Here is a 20,889-nt window from a genome sequence, read left to right as displayed (position 1 = left end):
GAGACAGTTATGTAAACTTTTTTAGTTGATATCTTTGTGTATGAAAAGGGTTGTGTAATTCATCGCAATCATATTTGCATTTAGTTTTTCATTGTGATATCAATGTGCTTTGTCTGTTGAATGATGTACTATTTTATGTTTATTATTTCTTAACATTTTTATGCTTATGCTTGTATTTTATCAGATATAGAACTACACATAAATTATTTGGCATGTTTTTTTATTAAAATATTGGACACTTTATTGACAAGTGGCAGTCCACTGGAATTGCTGTGCGCTTTCATTCGAATAAGGGAGTACATATTAACATATGAAAGTATTTGACAATACCTCGATAAAAAGTTTAATCTCAATTTTATAAATTTACATTTACTTATTGTACTTTATTTATTCAAGATGCACAGACAATGATTTGGAAATATCCAATGAAAATAATTATTTAGATAATAAAATTACAGTATATTTATAAAACTTAGTGCCATGTTATTGCTTTGCGTTAATTAAAATGAAAGTCTATACAGACTACATATGTATACGTTGGTTAATCATGAAATGAATGAGTAAATGCAGTAAATATTATTAGATTATATAATAGGTACAGTATATATTATGATGGTGGTCAAGAGGCCCTTGCCCACCTTCTAATGTTTAGTCAAATATCAGAACATTACTATACATTTATAAAAGTTATTATTGCCAGGTAAACATGAGTTAGTATGAGAAAGTACCGCGTTTTATTCATGTGTTTTTAATTTTTACGACACTAAGGAAAATACCATATTTTTTGCTAGTTGCCGATATATTGCATCATTATGTGTGCAGGTACTTCATAATAATGCTTGCAATAATATTGCAAACACATTCCTTCTTCCTCCCACAGCATGTCAGGCACTGCTATATAGACCACAAGGTTCATGATCGGGATTAAGGTTTTTTCTTACAATTTTATTTACTTTACCAAAAAATTCATAAAATGATATTTTCACCCGCTTAGAATTTTATGATGTAATAGTTGACATTGGCTGGTGCAGTACAGAAAGGAGCCAATTAAGAGTTAAGTATGGTATTTTTCATAAACAGACCTAATTCAATTCAGGTATGCTTTTTCCCTGAAATTTATATGTGACCCTTAATATTACATACTGCTATTGAAACGAACCTCAGTATCTCAGTTGAATGTTGACTGGTTTCTTTCTTTTATTATTGGTATTTTTTAAGCTTCAACTTTGGAGAAAAAGTTGGAATAGAATAATGACAAATGTAATGAGTCCGCTTGCTGGAAGGACAGGTAAGTCGGGACTACAAATGTTAGGTAGTACTAAACTTCCTCATAATAAATCATATAAATTTTTATTCACATTTTGATATTTGACTACTCTTCTTTCTTCTTATTTACCTTGTGTAAGAAAAACTTCATAATAAATAATAAACCATTTGTTTGATAACGTAACAATGGAAATGTTGCTTTAAATAAAATAATTTCATCTATTTTCCCCTTTCTGATCAATAAGCTATTAAAATATAGATTAGTAGATGCTTTTTCTGAATTAAATAGATAGCATTAAAACCAAGTACGGTACAAAATTCACCCTCAACAAACATCAATGTGCCAATACATATATGTATTCACATTTAATAAAATATGCCAACAAAAAACACCAAAATTCTATGGCACAAATGCGCGCTTCGTTAGTCTTCTTTACTATATATTATATTATTATAATGTTCTAGATGATAAATTAAATATAAAATACTTTAAGACTCTGGATTTTTATTCAGGTTTATGTACAGCTTGCGGGCACACCGCTAGTACTATTGTAGTGAATATGTACACAAATTCCTTTATACACTAAAGCCAACATCAAAAAACGTAATGAAATAAATTAAGATAAAACTCATAATAAATAAAATGACCATCACTATAACACATGTGTACAAAGTAACGGAGTAAAGCACCCAACAATATTACTGGTTATATCCGGCTGCCTCTACAGAACATGGCTGCCTCCGACATTACTAGTTCCTTCCGGAGCATTAACAGCGGATTCTGAGATTGCACACTAATAAATATAATATAATACACAAACTAACAGCGGATAACACAGGTAAGTGGAAGCGAGGCACACTGGACAGCGCCGGGCGCCCACACACTAATTAATATCTTACACGGTAATACTTACGGCTGATGCATTATACTAACTACACGTATTTACAGTGCCGTGAATATTTGTATGTATACAAATTCAACAAATCACAAGAATAATTTACAGGGAAAGCTGATCGCATCTTCCCGCATGCGCCAGTTATTTTCCAATTATTAAAAACTTCACATCGACCACTCTGTTTACACTTGGTGCTAAATTTCCATTCCCGACAAAGAGTCAAACTAAACGGGGCTCACTCGAGCCAAGTACGGGCTGTTCACGCAATGCACCGACTGCCGAGCAGTCCACGAGTCCACAATCGGAGAGAACTAGCCTCGCACGGATACTATGGACGATAGCTGGGGGGGTCCCACGAGGCCGTAAATCAGGAAATATACTGGTACATTAGTACGTAGAGCAGCATGGCGGCAATGGGCACCGCGTACACCAGCATGTCGGAAGCGGGCCTCTTGAGCGCAGAACCACTCTGCAGCTCCTGCAGGCGCGACGCCAGATGCGCATGGTCCTCGCTCATGCGCGCAAACTTCTGCTTGCTCTCCACCAGCTGCTCCTCCAGCTCCACAAGCCGCTGCTGGTCGACAGAAATGGACGGATCTCCCAACAGCAGATGGGTCCAGCTGGCCTCCGCCAGGTTGGAGGGTGTGACCGCTGGACTCTTGGACTGGTCTCGGTGTGCCCTGTCTTGAGGTGGCGTCGCTACGCATTGCACACCCACTTCTGCCTTGGAAATCTTATCAGCTACATCTCGGGACTCTTTGTTTTGGCTCAGAGTTTCCATTTCTGACGTCATGGAGTTGACCATTTCTTCGAGACGAACTTGAACATCGATCAGGAGGGAGACTTGCTTGTTCAAGTCGTTGACTTCACTCTCTTTGAGTTCTAGTTGCTTGTGGAGATTGTCGATGTGGGCCGTTAGTTGGAGTACGTCCGTGCTGAGGGACCGTTCCTGCAGTTCCTTCTGTAGCTCTTCTACTCTGGTGTTGAGTCGGTCTATCTCCTCCGAGCTGTTGGCTTCTGTCTTGAAGAGTTCCTGCAACTGCTTCTGCAACTGCATGACCTCCTCCTTGTACTTGGAGGTCTCGTCTTCATCCGTTTTCTCTCTCTCGTCGACAGGTGACTGCGACAAAATCATTTCGAGCTTACTGCATTCCTCAGCTTTCTTAGAAAAATTTGTCTTGAGGTCGTGAACTTCGCTAGACAGCTGTCCTTTGACCTGGTTTAGTTGGGCGACTTCGCACAACGACTGCTTCAGTTTGCTAGTGGTAGACTCCAGATCTTTCGTGAGACTAGCGATGTGGGTTTCGGCAAACGCCAGTTCTTTTTGTACCAAGACCAACTGGAACAAAACAATCAATCATATTTTTGATAATACTTGCATATTTCAATTGTGAGAGAAATTGAACAACATTACCTTAAGGGCGAGTCCATTTTCATACGCCGTATCCAACTGCTCTGTGATTTCGTTAATTTTATCTCTCAATATTTTTGACTTCATTTCTTTCGTTTCCTCTGCTCCTACTTTATCAAAAATATTGTCTTCCACAACCTACAAACAAAATATTTTATAAATTTGAAAAGTCGGCTAGTAAAATTTTCATATACATTTAAATATCGAAAGATACTTTAATTATTATTAATGTACTAATCTTTTAACAAATATGAAAAATTAATATGATTTTTACTTAGTACTTCATGTTGTATGAATGAGTAAATGGACAAACCGTTTGATTGAGACTATCTGTTTCTTTGTTTTCTTGCACTATGGTCTCCACTTCATTATGCTCTTCATCTACGATGGACATCTTGGTGGAGTCAGAGTTCTGAGTGGAAGTATAGTCAGTGTTGGCCTTGTTCGCGTCGGTGTTGGTATCTATAACTGTGTGCGGCTCACCCCGATCTGAATTATCATTAGCCTTGTCTTCTGCAAATACAAAACAGTTGTTATATCCATCTTCAACTGATAGAGCACTATGTACGCTACAATAATAAATAAAATGTAATGTCCAGTGATGAGCGATCAAATCCACAAACCTTGTAAAGAAGTCGTAACATAAGTGAGTTGTTAACGAAACAATAACATATATCGCTCACTCCTTTCAAGAACGTCGTAAATCAAAAATTGTCAATTTTCAGTTGTGCATGTGTTCGAAATGCCCAGAAAATGTACTAAATACAGCAAAGAGGCATATTTTTAACTTAATATTTACCCGCTACAGGGCAGAAAGCGTTGTTTTTGGATTTTGAATAAAAGGTATTGTTTAATTATTTTTTTAAATATATTAAATATTTTTCAAATGGAGAAAAAACCTTAAGGTTTTACCTAAGAAGATCTGTTGCATAGTAAAAAGTTCAATAAGTGGCTTGATATTTATTTTTAATACACTGTATTATATTTTTAAACTTTAAAAACGTTCTCCTGAAAAATCAATTTTTTTATTTATGACGTTCTTGACGTGACGAGTGAGCGATATGTTTGAACTGTATATTTAATATCTCTCATTCAATCCGCATCCGCCCACCGCTGGATGAAGATCTCTTCCGTTGTGTCTCCTCTACTCCTTACAATTCTAGGCATTCCTTAACCAATCCTTTTGGGTACTATATTAGTGAGTGCAAAATATTGAATCCTTTTTTTACCTGATCTATTATTTTCTAATTTCCACAGTTCATTTTTCAAACTGTAAAGTTTTACTTCTAACTCTTTCACATTATTGGGTATTTTGAAAACAGTCCCGACCTGAAATTATTTTACCATCATTAAAAAGATCAATATTCAAAATTATTAAAGTAGCAATAAGTATCCCCGGCAAAGAATTACAAAGAAAATATTAATTAGGAGTTTACCTTTTTACAATCAACATTTTCATATAAGCCTTTGATGATATCAGATAAAGATTCTTTTTGATCGGTCTTCCCAAGTTTTTCCCAAATGAGAGCAATATTCTCCGAATTCTCAGAGACAACCTTTTCCCCGTAGCCATTTTCTGTAGTGCTGTGATTCTAAAATAAAGTAATAACAATTAAATAAATACAGAAGTATAAAAAGGATACAGATTTAACTTATTTTTAATTAATCAACATTTAAGGATAAAGTTTTTAATTGGAAATAAAATTGTATAACAAACCTCTTCATTGGTTCCAATCATATCTGACAACAGTAAAACCTCATAGTGCGCTATCCGGCGTTTGGCTTCTTGTAATGCCTCTTTCGACTCTTGGAGCTCTTTCTCTATTGCTGACTTTCTTTCACCAAGATCCTGAAAGAAAAATCAATTTGTAAATCTTTTTTTTTTATTTACCTAATTTTACGGTTTTAAAAAAACTTCATTATTTAAACAGGTAATTTGGTTAGAACCTAAAGAATAGATGATATTTTTAATAATTTCACCTGTAAATCCTGATGTGATCGATCCACGTGTCCTCTCAGTATATCACATTCTTCTTGTGATGAGGACGCGGACCATTGGATGCTGCGAACTTGGTTTAAAAGTTTCAACTTTTCTTCTTGGGCGACACGTAAAGCTTCCGTAGCATTTGTCTGCGGACATATTAACATTCTATAAGTCTATTCTACTTATCTTTGTAAAACACTGAACCTGCGTGTTTAACCAAATATCAGATAGAAAAGATACCAGCGTCCTAACACAAGTTTAAAAGGCTTAGTAAACTATCCCTGCTGCTCAGATATTTGGTTGGAAGTGGCAAATGATCATGGGATAATTTAGTCCTAGTCATATTTTTGAGCGCTTACAACGTCGGTGCGTGCTCACAATCTGTCACATTTATTATGTGCTAAAAGTAGAAAGCAAGCTCGCTAGCGCATCATTTATTGTCAACAGGTAACTATTTGCATGGGTGATAATTATGAATAAATCAAATTACTTAAGAACAATCTAATATGTACATCTTTATGCTTCAAAACAAGCAAAATAAGTAGCAGTTAAAATTTAACTTTTTGTATTTTTAGTTGCAATCTCAAAAAGTTTACATTCATTACTGGCTGCAATCATAGTTGTCCCGGTTTGCACCATATTAACACGGGCCACTCTGGTTACCATCACAGAGAATACCTGGAAGCTTAATTTTCTAGATATAGTGACCTCGTATTGGTGCTTGTCCTGGATGAGCTGCTGCAGCTCGGTGACGGGCTGCGTGGGCTGCAGCGCGGCGAGGCGGCGCTCCAGAAAGTGCACGCGAGCCACCAGGCGCTCCTCGGCACACAGCGCCCGCCACGCCTCGCCCAGCGCACCCGCGCACCGTTCCACCACCTTCCGCAGCGAGTGCAGCTTGGCTTCTAACAACTGCTCGCGCTGCACCGCCTCCTGCGCAACCAGACAAAAGAAAATTTAGCACGTTGTTGGTTGGCAAGGAATTTTAGCATGTGTCTCTAAGGTTGGCAACCCTGTCCTTACTGTTTCCCTTTCCACTCGGTAAAAATTCATTGTGAACGGTTGACCGTGACAGTTCATTCAGTGAACTGTGTAATACTGAATCCTTCAAGTTACCAGGTAAGGGTTTTTGACAGGGATTGCGAACCTGTGGCACGCATGCCATAGGTGGCACGGGAGACAATTTTGCATGGCACGCGAATTAAGAAAAGAAATAGGTTTTACAAAAAATCAAAAAAGTTTCAGAAGAGTATTAAAAAAATTCAAATCGTATTCAAATGATTTAATATAAAATTACCCATTTGAATGATCTAAATATACAATTACAAGGCCATGTGTGACTTCAGTGCTGTGATTCTGCAGGGAACGCATTATATCTCCCGATCCTGAGCTGTTGTCTCGGACGAATCCATTTTGGTTAATAAATCCTATTACAAAGTACTTACTCTTATCGGTTACCAAAATTTGATATTGAAAATAATTTAAGCTTAAAAGATTTATTTTTAAGTACTTATTTAATATTTTAAAAGTAACCTGAGAAATTGTTACTCTAGGTCAGTGGTTCTTCACCGAACCCCATCAGTTTCATATGCGCAATCACAGAACCCTTTATTGGAAAAAAATATTGCTAGCTTAATATATTTCTTTCAAATAATATACTAGATCTATTGGATAAATGAATATATCATATTATAAATAACTCCTGTAATTGGAGATAATCCAGATTTTGTGAACAAGTATTTGGACACACTCAAAATGTTGTGAAGATATCATAAGTTGCATAATTTTTCATAATATTTTATATATTCCTTTCAAATAATATACTAGATCTATCGGATAAATGAATATATCATACGTTTTAGGATTTTTCATAATATTGTACAATAAGTTGGGCGTGTGTTTTGACCTCGCCAAACCCGGGAGACTGACTCACCTGGAGTTCGGTTTTTAACCTGGAGTTCGATCGAACCCAGGTTAAGAACCACTGGTCTAGGTGTTATATTTAGAGGTTGCACATTTCTGCAAATTCACATTAAGTTAAGATTCTAACCTGGATTATATTGTTGAGGATACATAGGTCCTCGATGTGTGTTGGTGACTTTACAATAGTGCTCTGAGACGCTTTAGCTTCTTTCCCGTCAGGAAGGTACAGTCTCAGTGTCGCCACTATGCAGCCATGAGTAACCTACAGTGCAAAAACAAACCATTAAAGATAATGTGTATATAAGAGAATGAATCAGCTACCCCAATGTAAAACCGGGTTTCAAATAAAATGAAAATTATGCAGGTGAAAAAAAAATTATTTGCTTAAAAAATTTAGGCAATTTTATTTTAAAATTTACAAATTTTTTTATCGTTGAACAGGGTATGATTTTAAATAATATATATGTTTTAATGTGAATATAATTTATTTGGTGACTATTTTGGTATCTCCTGTGTAATAAAGAGAGTTCTTATTAAATTAAGATAGGAAAGAATTTTTTACACATGTGCCATAATGCTTTAATTACAAAAATTAAACAAAAAATATTGTTGAAATTGGGATGCCAGGTACTGCTAGTTAAATGAATATATGTATTTAAAAATATGCTAATGTTTTTATTAAACAATTTAAAAAAATAAACAAACTGTTATCTCCTCACTAATTTATTTTTTGTGATCATGTTTCTCATTAGCTGCCTCCGTCATTTGGATGGTATATTTTTGTTTCAATAAATCGAAATGGTCTACTGATATTTTTTGGTGGAAATGCATTTTAATGTCTTGAATGTTTTAATTTTAATTTTTCAAATGCATTTTCCACTTTCCTTATACTTATGCAGTCTTATAATAAAAGCAGTGATACCCGTCAAAGAAAATAAAGAAAAAAGTTATATTATTATTATTTCTCCTTTTTTGGATGTATTAATTTATTCCGTTTTTGGTTGTTTTGAGTATTTCAACTACTTGAAAGTGGTTAGGTCAGGAGTCGATAAGAGAAGAATAATTGGCGAGTATGTATGAGTAGATGCATGAATGTGGAAGAGCCGAAGATTATCTGCAAAGACAGATTGGTGTGGCATTTTATTATTTCCGCCTACGCCTGTGGAGAAACGGCATGATGGTTAGTTAGTTACTATTTTTTTTTCTTTTTGGGTGATGTGAAAATCACACTGCAATTTTAAGAATTAAAATAAAACAACTTGTAGTAACTAAAAAATAAAGCCAATTGAGATCTACGTACGCTTCTTTCCCTAACCGTCAAAATATTTTGAATATTGTTTAGTAGATAGTGTTTTAGTATTAAGCAGTCTTTATAAAGAAGCGGTTAGGTTATAATAAAATATTTATAGTGATTTTAAAACAAAGTTACATTTTAATTATAAAATAAAAGACTACAATGCAAAGAATTTTCACTCACGCTGCAAGAATTCTCCAGGACATCTACACCAAACTGCACAATATCCCCGGAACAAACCTCGTAGGGGGCGGACTCCTTGCATCCTTCAGATAAGCGGTGATTATTCACAAATGTGCCGTTACTGCTTTTTGTATCCTGTAAAGTAAACGTAATACTGTAACTCACTTCTAGCTGATTATCAATTCGTAAGATAGCCTAGATAGCCATTAATAATTAGACAAGAACAATATCACATTGCGAGTTAGTGCAATATCCACCATTCATTAAAAAAAACATTTTCAATTAAAATAATAAAACAAAACCATTAAACGTTCAAAATTAATTTAAGTTTGTAGTCCACAATGTTGTCATTAACATGATGAATAAAAAATTTATGTTAAAGCTTTGCTCCGACTTTCAAAGTCATTTCTCTCATTCGGATATTTCCCTACGTTATTTATATTTTGTATGTAATTTTAATAAGGCATTTGGTAATTTTATAAGACAGTCTTTATGTAGCGTGTCATGAACAGTATTAAACTCACCTGAAGGTAGAAGTGTCCATTATTGTACCACAGTGATGCATGATGCCTTGATAGAACTTTGCAATCGAATATGGCATTGTCGGGTGCAGCTTTTATTTTGGCAACTGCTCTCCCAACCTAAAATATTAAATTTTAATTCATTTATTGTTTTGGCAATCATTTGTGGAAAGATATGATAAAATTGTTAAAGAAAAACACTTGTTTTTTAGCACTTGAGCTTATTATTAGTTTGTTTTTAGTTTATATTTAGACCTAAAGATGGAAGCATAGCTTCCGAAACTAGTCGTCATAATAAAATTAATTTAAGTGGTAAAAAACAAGTGTTTTTCTTAAACAAATTTTAATTTCATATAAAACATTAATACATATTCTAAAAAACAACTATATTTGATTGCTACGGATGTACTTCCATGGTCGTACATAAACTGATTTTCTTTATGAAATTATATATTACTCATAACTAGGATACTAAATTTTTTTTGGCCTGTATAAATATATCATTATAGTTAAACTGGTCCAGAAAAGCTTCTTTACCACGGGAGCACTCTCTTGTAAAAGATATTTTTGCTACAGGATTGTTGCATACAACCGCACAACGTAGCTTGATTTTGATAAGGATATTTTTTACAGGATTGTATCATAAAACCGCGTGACCTAGTGTGATCTTGAAACGGATATTTTTTCTACGGGATTGTTGCATACAACCACACAACCTAGTGTGTTCTTGAAAATAATATTTTTATTACCGAATTGTGGGATACAACTGCACAACCTAGTGCGATGTGATATGAAGCATAGCATACTTATGTATGTATGAAACATTATGTATATTTATTTTGGCTTGGACTGAAGGGTTTTATACATGTAGATAGAGTAAGGATTTCATAAATGAAAAAGAGGATCAAGCTAAATATTGTTTTAAAAATAAATTTGCACAATTCGCTGTTCTGACGTCAGTCTATTCTGGTGAAATGGCAAAACATACTGACTACGAATCAAATGTCAACTGTCAAATAGACAGTCTGTAGAAACAATGTTGCCAGTTTAAAAACCTGACCTATAAAAAAAACACCCTATAAAAAAAACACCCTATATATGGTCCGCCTCCGTAGTGTAATGGTCAGCACGCTCGGCTACCGTTCTGGAGGACCCGGGTTCGATTTCCAGGGGGGGTAAGAATAAATATAAGTGATTTTTTCACTGTAATATTTATTCAATATTACCCTAGACTGGTATTTGAAGCGGAGGGCTGATCACCTTTCCTTCATGTGTAAACGATCAAGATAACACTGCGTTTATATGACACAGTGCCCTATGCACCATTGGAGTGCGGATAAGGATTTTATTATTATATTATATATGGTTTACACATCATATACAGCGCTCTCTTAGTTCTTGTAATCAGAATTTGTTTAAATTATCTACCATTTACTGTTTAAATTATCTACGCTTTACGAACCCTTCTGCATACTTCATGTTCAAGCACTATCTACCGTCTGATTGCAAATAGCATATAAGGCATCAAACGTTTTGACCAATATCACTAGTCTTTTTTTGGTTGATTGAAAAATATCGCTTCTTGGCAATAAGCCCGCCAATGTACATTTTTTTCTATATATAATAATAATAAAATAATAATAAAATAATAAAACCCTTATCCGCACCCCAATGGTGCATAGGGCACTGTGTCATATAAACGCAGTGTTATCTTGATCGTTTGCACATGAAGGAAAGGTGATCAGCCCTCCGCTTCAGGTACCAGTCCATGGTAATATTGAATAAATATTACAGTGAAAAAATCACTCATATTTATTTTACCCCCCTTGGGAATCGAACCCGGGACCTCCAGAACGGTAGCTGAGCGTGCTGACCATTACACTACGGAGGTGGACATATAAAGTTAAAATATATATAAAGTTAAAATAAAACAAAAAATAATTGGAATTAATTAATACATTGTTTGGCTAACTTGAAATTTAAATGTATCATTTATAAGTATGAGTATCTAAGTACAGATAACGAAAAACCAATCCACATTCTCAATAATTGTGACGCACTCGCTCGCAAACAAAGTCACATCCTTGGAGGACCACTACTGGAAGCTCCTACCACCAAGACAGGTCGTGAGTTACATGACACATGCAGGTCTTGAGAGTGAGCTGTGATACAGAGGGAGGTAACAATAGACCTTATATGGTCGCAGTGACATAAGTGATGCAAGATCCATTGACCTCAAAAAAAAAATCTAAGTACAGGTATCATTCATAGGTTTATGGTAATTGTTAATTATGTTATGGTTTATGTGTGAGAATATTATGATTGTGATGCCCCTTAAAATAAAATAACTATAAATAATACTTTGTCAACACCACAATATTCTTTGTGATAACCAATTTTTCCCATGAAATGTGTTCGTTAGAAACAATTTCCACTGTTAACAATGGAGTTTCATCAAGAAATGTCAACAAAAAACATCAACAATTATCAATGTGATTTCTTCCAACTAAATATTGGAAATATTTCACATTTCACTCTATAACAAAAAAAAATTACTTTTCAAAATTATTTGTCTGTTTTCATATTCAGTGTAAAATATGGAAAGAATGTTATTTTTTATGACAGAAACATTATGGTTCATAAATTGGTCACATATTACTCACATACCTTAAGTTTACAAGTCACATACATAAATGTATTGTTCAAGAGAGCAATTGTAATGAAGTGAGTGGGTAGTTAATGAACATTAATTTATTGAGTTACAAATTTACTCTGAATAACTAATCATATTCAGTGTAAAATATGGAAAGAATGTTATTTTTTATGACAGAAACATTATGGTTCATAAATTGGTCACATATTACTCACATACCTTAAGTTTACAAGTCACATACATAAATGTATTGTTCAAGAGAGCAATTGTAATGAAGTGAGTGGGTAGTTAATGAACATTAATTTATTGAGTTACAAATTTACTCTGAATAACTAATCATATTCAGTGTAAAATATGGAAAGAATGTTATTTTTTATGACAGAAACATTATGGTTCATAAATTGGTCACATATTACTCACATACCTTAAGTTTACAAGTCACATACATAAATGTATTGTTCAAGAGAGCAATTGTAATGAAGTGAGTGGGTAGTTAATGAACATTAATTTATTGAGTTACAAATTTACTCTGAATAACTAATCATATTCAGTGTAAAATATGGAAAGAATGTTATTTTTTATGACAGAAACATTATGGTTCATAAATTGGTCACATATTACTCACATACCTTAAGTTTACAAGTCACATACATAAATGTATTGTTCAAGAGAGCAATTGTAATGAAGTGAGTGGGTAGTTAATGAACATTAATTTATTGAGTTACAAATTTACTCTGAATAACTAATCATATTCAGTGTAAAATATGGAAAGAATGTTATTTTTTATGACAGAAACATTATGGTTCATAAATTGGTCACATATTACTCACATACCTTAAGTTTACAAGTCACATACATAAATGTATTGTTCAAGAGAGCAATTGTAATGAAGTGAGTGGGTAGTTAATGAACATTAATTTATTGAGTTACAAATTTACTCTGAATAACTAATCATATTCAGTGTAAAATATGGAAAGAATGTTATTTTTTATGACAGAAACATTATGGTTCATAAATTGGTCACATATTACTCACATACCTTAAGTTTACAAGTCACATACATAAATGTATTGTTCAAGAGAGCAATTGTAATGAAGTGAGTGGGTAGTTAATGAACATTAATTTATTGAGTTACAAATTTACTCTGAATAACTAATCATATTCAGTGTAAAATATGGAAAGAATGTTATTTTTTATGACAGAAACATTATGGTTCATAAATTGGTCACATATTACTCACATACCTTAAGTTTACAAGTCACATACATAAATGTATTGTTCAAGAGAGCAATTGTAATGAAGTGAGTGGGTAGTTAATGAACATTAATTTATTGAGTTACAAATTTACTCTGAATAACTAATCATATTCAGTGTAAAATATGGAAAGAATGTTATTTTTTATGACAGAAACATTATGGTTCATAAATTGGTCACATATTACTCACATACCTTAAGTTTACAAGTCACATACATAAATGTATTGTTCAAGAGAGCAATTGTAATGAAGTGAGTGGGTAGTTAATGAACATTAATTTATTGAGTTACAAATTTACTCTGAATAACTAATCATATTCAGTGTAAAATATGGAAAGAATGTTATTTTTTATGACAGAAACATTATGGTTCATAAATTGGTCACATATTACTCACATACCTTAAGTTTACAAGTCACATACATAAATGTATTGTTCAAGAGAGCAATTGTAATGAAGTGAGTGGGTAGTTAATGAACATTAATTTATTGAGTTACAAATTTACTCTGAATAACTAATCTAAACAAAAAAATCAAAATTAAAAACAATCCTAGCAAACTGAGAAATTATTTATAAGGCAATCAAACCTGATAATCGATGATTTTGAAGTGATATATACGCGGAATCACAGGCACAATATATTTTGGTATATCGTATAAGAATAATTGGTTACAAAAGTAGGCTCACCTTGACAGGTTGGTGAAGTAATAACGTCCTCTCGGGGAATGGGTGCGAGTCTGGTCTGCAGGTGAGGACAGCTTTAGCCACACCGACCCTGTTGGAAGGTACTTCGGTTGGGAATAGATAGGCCATCGTGTTATTATTATCGTTATCAGGGGCAACATTCGCCCAATCCACATTCGCTACCATTTCTTTGATCTGAAACGAAATCCCCATTAACCGTCACAAATACCTGGAAATACCTTCACATTTGCAAATGACAGCGTATAAATATTCATAAATGATAATGAAACACGATTCCCACGTCCTGAATATGGTCAAATGTATATACAATTCTAAAATAGTTATTAACCCGAACATCGGAGAAGTGAAAGACACCCAATATGTTCACGTAAACACGTACCTCATTTTTTATTTTTTTTCGCATTCTTCGTTCGATTCAATCGACATCGGCTTCAACATTTATACACACAAATGTCGAGATGTGGGTGTGAAATGTTCTACCAGATCTGGGAGTATCAAAATGAGCGCACACAAATCGGACATTTGTTATTAGATTTTCATTTGTATTGAGGGTTATCATATAAAAAAAATTGCAAAAAGTACCTAAATGTTTCCATAGGGGTATTTAAAAAATAACTAACCGTCGCTTTCTAAGAGCCTAAATTATAGAGCGATATTCACATTTATAATCAACATATAAGTAACTTCTTAGTAGGAATCTGGACAGAAATTCTGTACATGGTTTTCATTACAGAATTATTATTTTTTTAACTTCTTGTACATAATAAATAAAAATTTGCCGACATATTCACCAATATCGGTCAACCCACCAAAAAAATACTCGTTGATTGGTAAAGGTTTATTCCTTATACAGTCCGGACGCAGCCCCGACAGGTCCATTCCTTTTACCCACCCTCTTCCCTTTTCTTTTGCTAATAAACTTCTAGATTTTAGTCTTTGGTGAAAACTGCATTATCGACACATTCAATTTATTTGTTAAGTGGCGGCGCTGCGTTCGCTATTCGAATTGTCGAGCATCTGAATTTCTCCCTCTGTCGACAAATTCAGTCAGTTTTAAAACGACCCAACGACAGTTGCCGTGGTGCTCAATTGTGCAAGTGTCGGTTTTGGTTCGATATTATGTTTAATTTTGGATATATTATACATTTTTTGTAATTGTAAGTATTTATATCATTATATTTTTATTACATTTTGCTTTATGTTTCGCCTTTTCCCTTAAATTGTCTGTAAAATATTATGAAATCTCGTAAAACGATATCCGTCATTTTTCCAAAATGGCCGTTGAGAAATATTTTTCTGATGAAGTAATTGTATTTTGTGATTAACTTACCCGATTTTGTTGGTGTCCTAGGGGTTTTGTCAGAGTTGTTGTTTGCCAATATATTTATACAGCCAACATTTGAAGTTTCCTGTTGGAATTTGCAAATTTGCAACTCTACATCTTCATCGATTCGCTTTCTGACGTCTTTTCAACAGAATAGTCTAGCAGCTGTATGCCAAATAAGTAGTTTTATAATTATGGCTAAAGACCAGCCTTTGTGATGATCAATCATCGCCACATGTTATATTTTTAATTCGCTCGCAATTTATGTGCGATAAAAACGAGAATTAGTTTTCTCCTATCTCCTCGAACTCAATGTCATTGTTTATCGTGCTTACGTTCAACTGCAGAAAATACTGTAGTTTTTGTAAAAAACTGATATTACACTTCTATTTTAATGTTAACTGTCGCTGTACTGTGTCATCTTATATTTGTCAAAGGTCAACGAGATAACTAATGCAAAAAAAATGTGGTGACAGATCTGATGTTAAATTAATTTTGCACGGATAACCTATCGCATTATTTTATTAGGAATCCGCAGTCTTGTTTTGCATGGTCTTTATTAATCGAGATTTTGGTCAATTAATTCTTTATGACGTCATCGTTGTCTCGAGAGTATTGATTAGTAGTTGAAACGAGCCAACTCAAATTATATGAGATTATCCGTCCAGTGAGTTGATATATAGAAAAATATTAGTCTCCATAGAAACTACTGATAATATCCCTGAAATTTTTCCCTCAGTGTCTACTCAGCTTAAGAACAATTGCGTCATATTCGAATTGCACACTATAAAAGTATTACTTGTGCTAAATGTAACAATATACTCCATATAATAAAAATAAAAATATTTTTGGATAATTTAATTAGCGCAATTTTCGTAAAGTACTACCTCAAGGTATATTGTATACCTCTTCACAAATGCAATGTAACCATGTGTAAGTATATTGAATTATAATACAAGTGTATTTTTGGGATGGATGATTTCCATGTGATGGTCAACTCTCTTGAGAAGTTAGCCCAGACGATATATTAGTTGCTTTATAATACACAAAACTAAACATTAATTTGTACATGCGATCTAAATGTAAATAACCGAATTCCTCGAATTGGTGACATCACCCAATCCGAAGCGCCTACTAAATAACCTTCCTTATTTTATTTCTCACAAGTCCTTTTTTATCAATCATATCGGGCGCCTTGTAACCAATCTCTTGTGTATCTGCAATCAATAAAGGTTAATTGGTATTCTGGTATATCTGGGATTAAGTCCCTTACCAGCAAAAATAAATCCTCAGCACGTTTGATCCCTTGTGTTGCGGAGCCATGACTTCTTTCTGCATGTATTTATTCTGCCGTTATTTCCGGGAGGAATCGCTACCGGTCTATTGTCTCATAATGTGACCCTAGTACATACTCGACATTCATGTGCTTGGTGAACTTAATTGGTGGCGCTAAATTAATCACCCTATGGGAAGAAGCTATAATTTTTCCAAATGACATCGTACGTCAATTATATTTGACATTTGTGAAGCTGCAAGAAACAAACAAATTTAGGTGGCGCAAAATTAATCTTCCAATGTTGTTTTTAAAAACTTTATTTTATGAAATAGATGGTAGACGACTCCCGGGCAGACCACCAAAGAGATGGGTCGATAGCTGGGAATCGACATCGCAGGAGACTAATCCCTCGTAAAAACAGGCCACAAGGCCTACAACAATATGAAGAAGAAGAAGATGATGATATAAAATTTAAAAAAACATTCTGCGTGATGGAAATCTTTATTTGGATCTTTATATTTTTTCTATTAATTGGAAACCATGTTATTCGTCAAGTGGGTGCTGCCAGTGTTAATACACATTTATGCCCGTTTTATCAATTTATTTGTATACTGCAGCTTTCTAGTTCACAAATCGCGCACTCCTTTCAAGAACGTCATAAATCAAAACACTTGATTATTCAGGAGAACGTTTTTAAACTTTAAAAATATAATACAATGTATTAAAAATAAATATCAACCAATTATTGAACTTTTTACTGCGCAACTGATATTTTTAGGTAAAACCCGAAGGTTTTTTCTCCATTTGAAAAATATTTAGTATATTAAAAAAAAAAACAATACCTTTTCTTCAAAATGTAAAGACAACACTTTCTGCCCTGTAGCGGGTAAATATTAAGTAAAAAATATGCCTCTTTTGCTGGGATATAGTACATTTTCTGGGCATTCCAAAAACATGCACAACTGAAAATTGACGATTTTTGATTTATGACGTTCTTGAAAGGAGTGAGCGAAATGTCAAATAAGATTGACGTACGATGCCATTTGCAAAAATTATAACATCTTCCGATAGGGTGATTAATTTTACGCCACCCTCTTGTTGGAGAGTTTTTCTTATTCTTCTTGACGATTATTTATTAGTCGTTCAATTCGTTCGAGATACTCGTAAGAACCGTCACGTATTTTAACCCTTGATACCTATCTGTGCTTATGTTTGACAGACGAGTTGACAGTTCAATCCAAAAGATATTAGTAGTGTGGTATCCTTTATTGAACTCCTCCAAAATAATGTTGAAATAACGAGATTTCTATACGAATGATCACGAATTTGAATAATTTTAGTTTTAGATTAAATTTAAAACCGCAATGACTAGGAGAACGCGTCAATGATCGGACAGTTGGTGTTCGAGTTAGCGTGATCACCAGTTCAAAAAAGTCGTTTGGAGAAAAACGCAATTGAATGTTGACATAGTGTTTTTTTTATACTTACTAAGCCGTTAATTGCTCTTATTCAAAATGTTGCAACTTGGTCAATATTGTAAATTTTAAAATAGTTTTTATTGGATCCCAAAGGATCGTGTTTACTGTCTATCAAACAGATAAAAAGACTATAATTTACTTTTTTCACTACTTTTCTACATATGATTTACTCGCGATTCTATCACACGTTTTTGCCACGTAATTAATGCCTACTTATTTAGCTGTTGAGAACGTTTCTCTTGTTTATAATTTGGATATTATTTTCTCACACCTCCTACCACGACAATAAATTAACACAATATAATAGAATATTGTAACGTGACTATTATGTGAAAAAGTGCGTTATTATCCGTTAATTGGTATTTAACCAAACTGGAAAAAACGACGATCTAGAAAAACCCACTTGGTTTAGTATCGGACTAAATACTTGTCCATAATAAACCTTCGAACGCCATTTACGGCGCTTACTCTTTGTATATTGCTATTTGGCACAGTATTCTTTGTCTTATGGACACTACTCTACGCTGACTCCATATTATTATGTACTATTACATAAATTAGTGACTAAAGACTCAAGGATGACCACTCTGTTTAGAAATGCAAATCTGTCGAACGATTTATCGGATGCGTGGGCTTCTTAACGATTGGCCAGGAATTGTCTGGCCATTGTAGGAGTGGATACAAAAAAAATACATGATTTGTATTCAATAGCTGCAGCTCTACAATTTCTAATTGGAGATTTATGTTTTTATTTGTACACTATACTATGTATTATTTCCCATGGAAATTGTAATCATGGATGATTTATTATAGCACCTAGGGATACTTCAAGGCGAGCCAAAATTCATACAATGCTATGGCTATATTTTTGTAATCTCCGGAAATGTTTTTATTGAGAGTTACAGTAACGCCTTAACGAATGAGACCCCACCCACAAGAATTTGTATTTCGTCCGTAATATTAATCTCACTTATTTTCTTTTCTTGGATGTTTTTCGCAGATACTTTGTGGCACATTTTATAAAATAAAACTACCTTGTTTTTAACCACTTTTTTATCGGTACATATTTTCTCCAACCGGTTTCGAGAAGAACCATGTCATCATCAGGGTTAAACATCTCGCCGACGATAATATTGAAAGAACATCTAATATTTTTTTATCTCATAGATGTTCCCCATAAAATGGGGTCTAATCTTGTAATCAACAATTAATCATTATTTATAGATTTAGCGTTTCATTTGTAGAACTCCATTTTAATTTATGTATTAAATGTTAAATTAAGCACTCATTTTTTGAGTCTACTAAACTGAATTTTCTTGTTTAAAAAACACATTAAAATCAATTTTGTGACGATTGTTTCGCCTAGGTATGGTTTTTTCAAACGAATGTGAAGACTTCATAGTTAATCTTCACATTCATTTTTATTAAACAATAAAATACAACTTAGTAGACTCGAAAAATCAGTGGTAAAAAAACAAGTGTTTTTCATTTAAAATTTCGTCATGTCTTACCACAAATTTAATGCCGAAACAATAAATAAAATATCAAGAAATCAGTGTTTGAATTAACATTTAATATATAAATTAATTATTATGCTTACCATTTTAAATATATTTTGTTTTTTTTTTCTCACTAGGCGATGGATCTTCCCAGAGCGAATTCCACCTATTGAAAAACAAGTGTGTGCGCGTGTGACTACCAGGCTAGCAGCTAGTCGCTAGCGGTCAGTGAGTGTTGTGTCGTGCGGTAGTAGTGTGGACGGTGAGGCCCCCGGCCCGGTAAGGCCCAGTCACCTGCCAGTCCGGCCCCGCGCCGGCACACAGCAGCGGGGCCGCCCGCCGAGCGGTACACCAACCAGCCGGATCACGGCCACAATGAAAATGGTGCTGTCGCAGCGACAACGGGAGGAGCTGTGAGTATCATCTACCATCTTCAGATACTTTCCACCCGACTCTATCGTGGAGCCAAGATCAACTCCCGACTAGGGTCATGAAGAGAGATAACTACCTGTGCACACGAAACCACTCTTTTCCATAATTTAAAACCCGAGTCTGCAGTTCGTTTCTAGAATAGCCAAATCAAACGCTATATGAATCATTTCATTATTGATTCGGCAGTCAATTTGTGGTAAAATCTATCCATTTTTAATTTAAGTTTTACTTAGCAAACAAACACGAAAATGATACGGAATGCATCGAAACATGTGTCACGATAGATTTTAAGAAATAGTGGTATTCACTAAGTAAAACTTGAATTAAAAATTTGAATCGTTGCAATTGTCCAACTCTGACGTCTGACATCTTGAAGAATAACGCAATCTTTTTATGAAGTCGCATTTTGTCAAGGTATATTAATACGTCGTGATTAACCATCATTAGTATCGTCAATCGTGAATATGATAAATCTTTTCGGTCAAATAAAAAACTTAACCAGTGAGCTAAAATTACCATCTAATTAACTTTTATCAAGATGATGAATCCACTTGAACTGGAAAACCTTATAAAAGTTTTTTCCCGCCTTACGAATAATAAAAAAATCACATGATAGTCATCAGACCGACCTCAACTATGGTGGTTCAATGTCCATAGGCACTGATCCAAATAAAAAACGCTATTAAAAAATCCTAATTGGATGTACATATCATTAGCGAATTGACCCTGCATATGGCGGAGAAAAGGAAAAAGTCCGCATTCAGCATCACTCATGATAGATGAAAGTTCTCTAA

At 34.0% G+C, this 20,889-nt stretch overlaps 2 protein-coding genes across 2 annotated transcripts in view; one reads left to right on the top strand and one right to left on the bottom strand.

The window, feature by feature from the left end:
• Positions 1 to 1,751: 1,751 nt before the first annotated feature.
• Positions 1,752 to 14,633, bottom strand: Slmap (Sarcolemma associated protein). The gene is made up of 13 exons (XM_088273178.1): positions 14,466 to 14,633; positions 14,069 to 14,260; positions 9,479 to 9,595; positions 8,955 to 9,089; positions 7,605 to 7,739; positions 6,266 to 6,487; positions 5,554 to 5,703; positions 5,291 to 5,422; positions 5,010 to 5,165; positions 4,803 to 4,902; positions 3,887 to 4,086; positions 3,577 to 3,711; positions 1,752 to 3,501 (listed from the first exon to the last, which is right to left on the bottom strand). Exons 1-13 carry the CDS (start codon positions 14,487 to 14,489, stop codon positions 2,530 to 2,532), a joined length of 2,670 nt encoding a protein of 889 aa, XP_088129304.1. The 5' UTR covers positions 14,490 to 14,633; the 3' UTR covers positions 1,752 to 2,529.
• Positions 14,634 to 15,131: 498 nt separating this feature from the next.
• The window catches only part of Lis-1 (LisH and WD40 domain-containing Lis-1), a 46,943-nt gene continuing 41,185 nt past the window's right edge, over positions 15,132 to 20,889 (top strand). Inside the window, exons 1-2 of the mRNA XM_088273168.1 lie at positions 15,132 to 15,243; positions 19,801 to 20,076. Of these exons, the coding sequence (XP_088129294.1) occupies positions 20,039 to 20,076 (38 nt within the window). The 5' untranslated portion in view covers positions 15,132 to 15,243; positions 19,801 to 20,038. The remainder of the gene's footprint in view (positions 15,244 to 19,800; positions 20,077 to 20,889) is intronic.

The sequence above is a fragment of the Brachycentrus maculatus genome, unplaced genomic scaffold (genome assembly GCF_059751285.1).
Source record: "Brachycentrus maculatus isolate JH-2025_06_01 unplaced genomic scaffold, ASM5975128v1 h1tg000032l, whole genome shotgun sequence".
NCBI classification, from domain to species: domain Eukaryota; kingdom Metazoa; phylum Arthropoda; class Insecta; order Trichoptera; family Brachycentridae; genus Brachycentrus; species Brachycentrus maculatus.
Note: the sequence above shows the minus strand (reverse complement) of the source record. Positions and strands in the feature narration are given on the sequence as shown.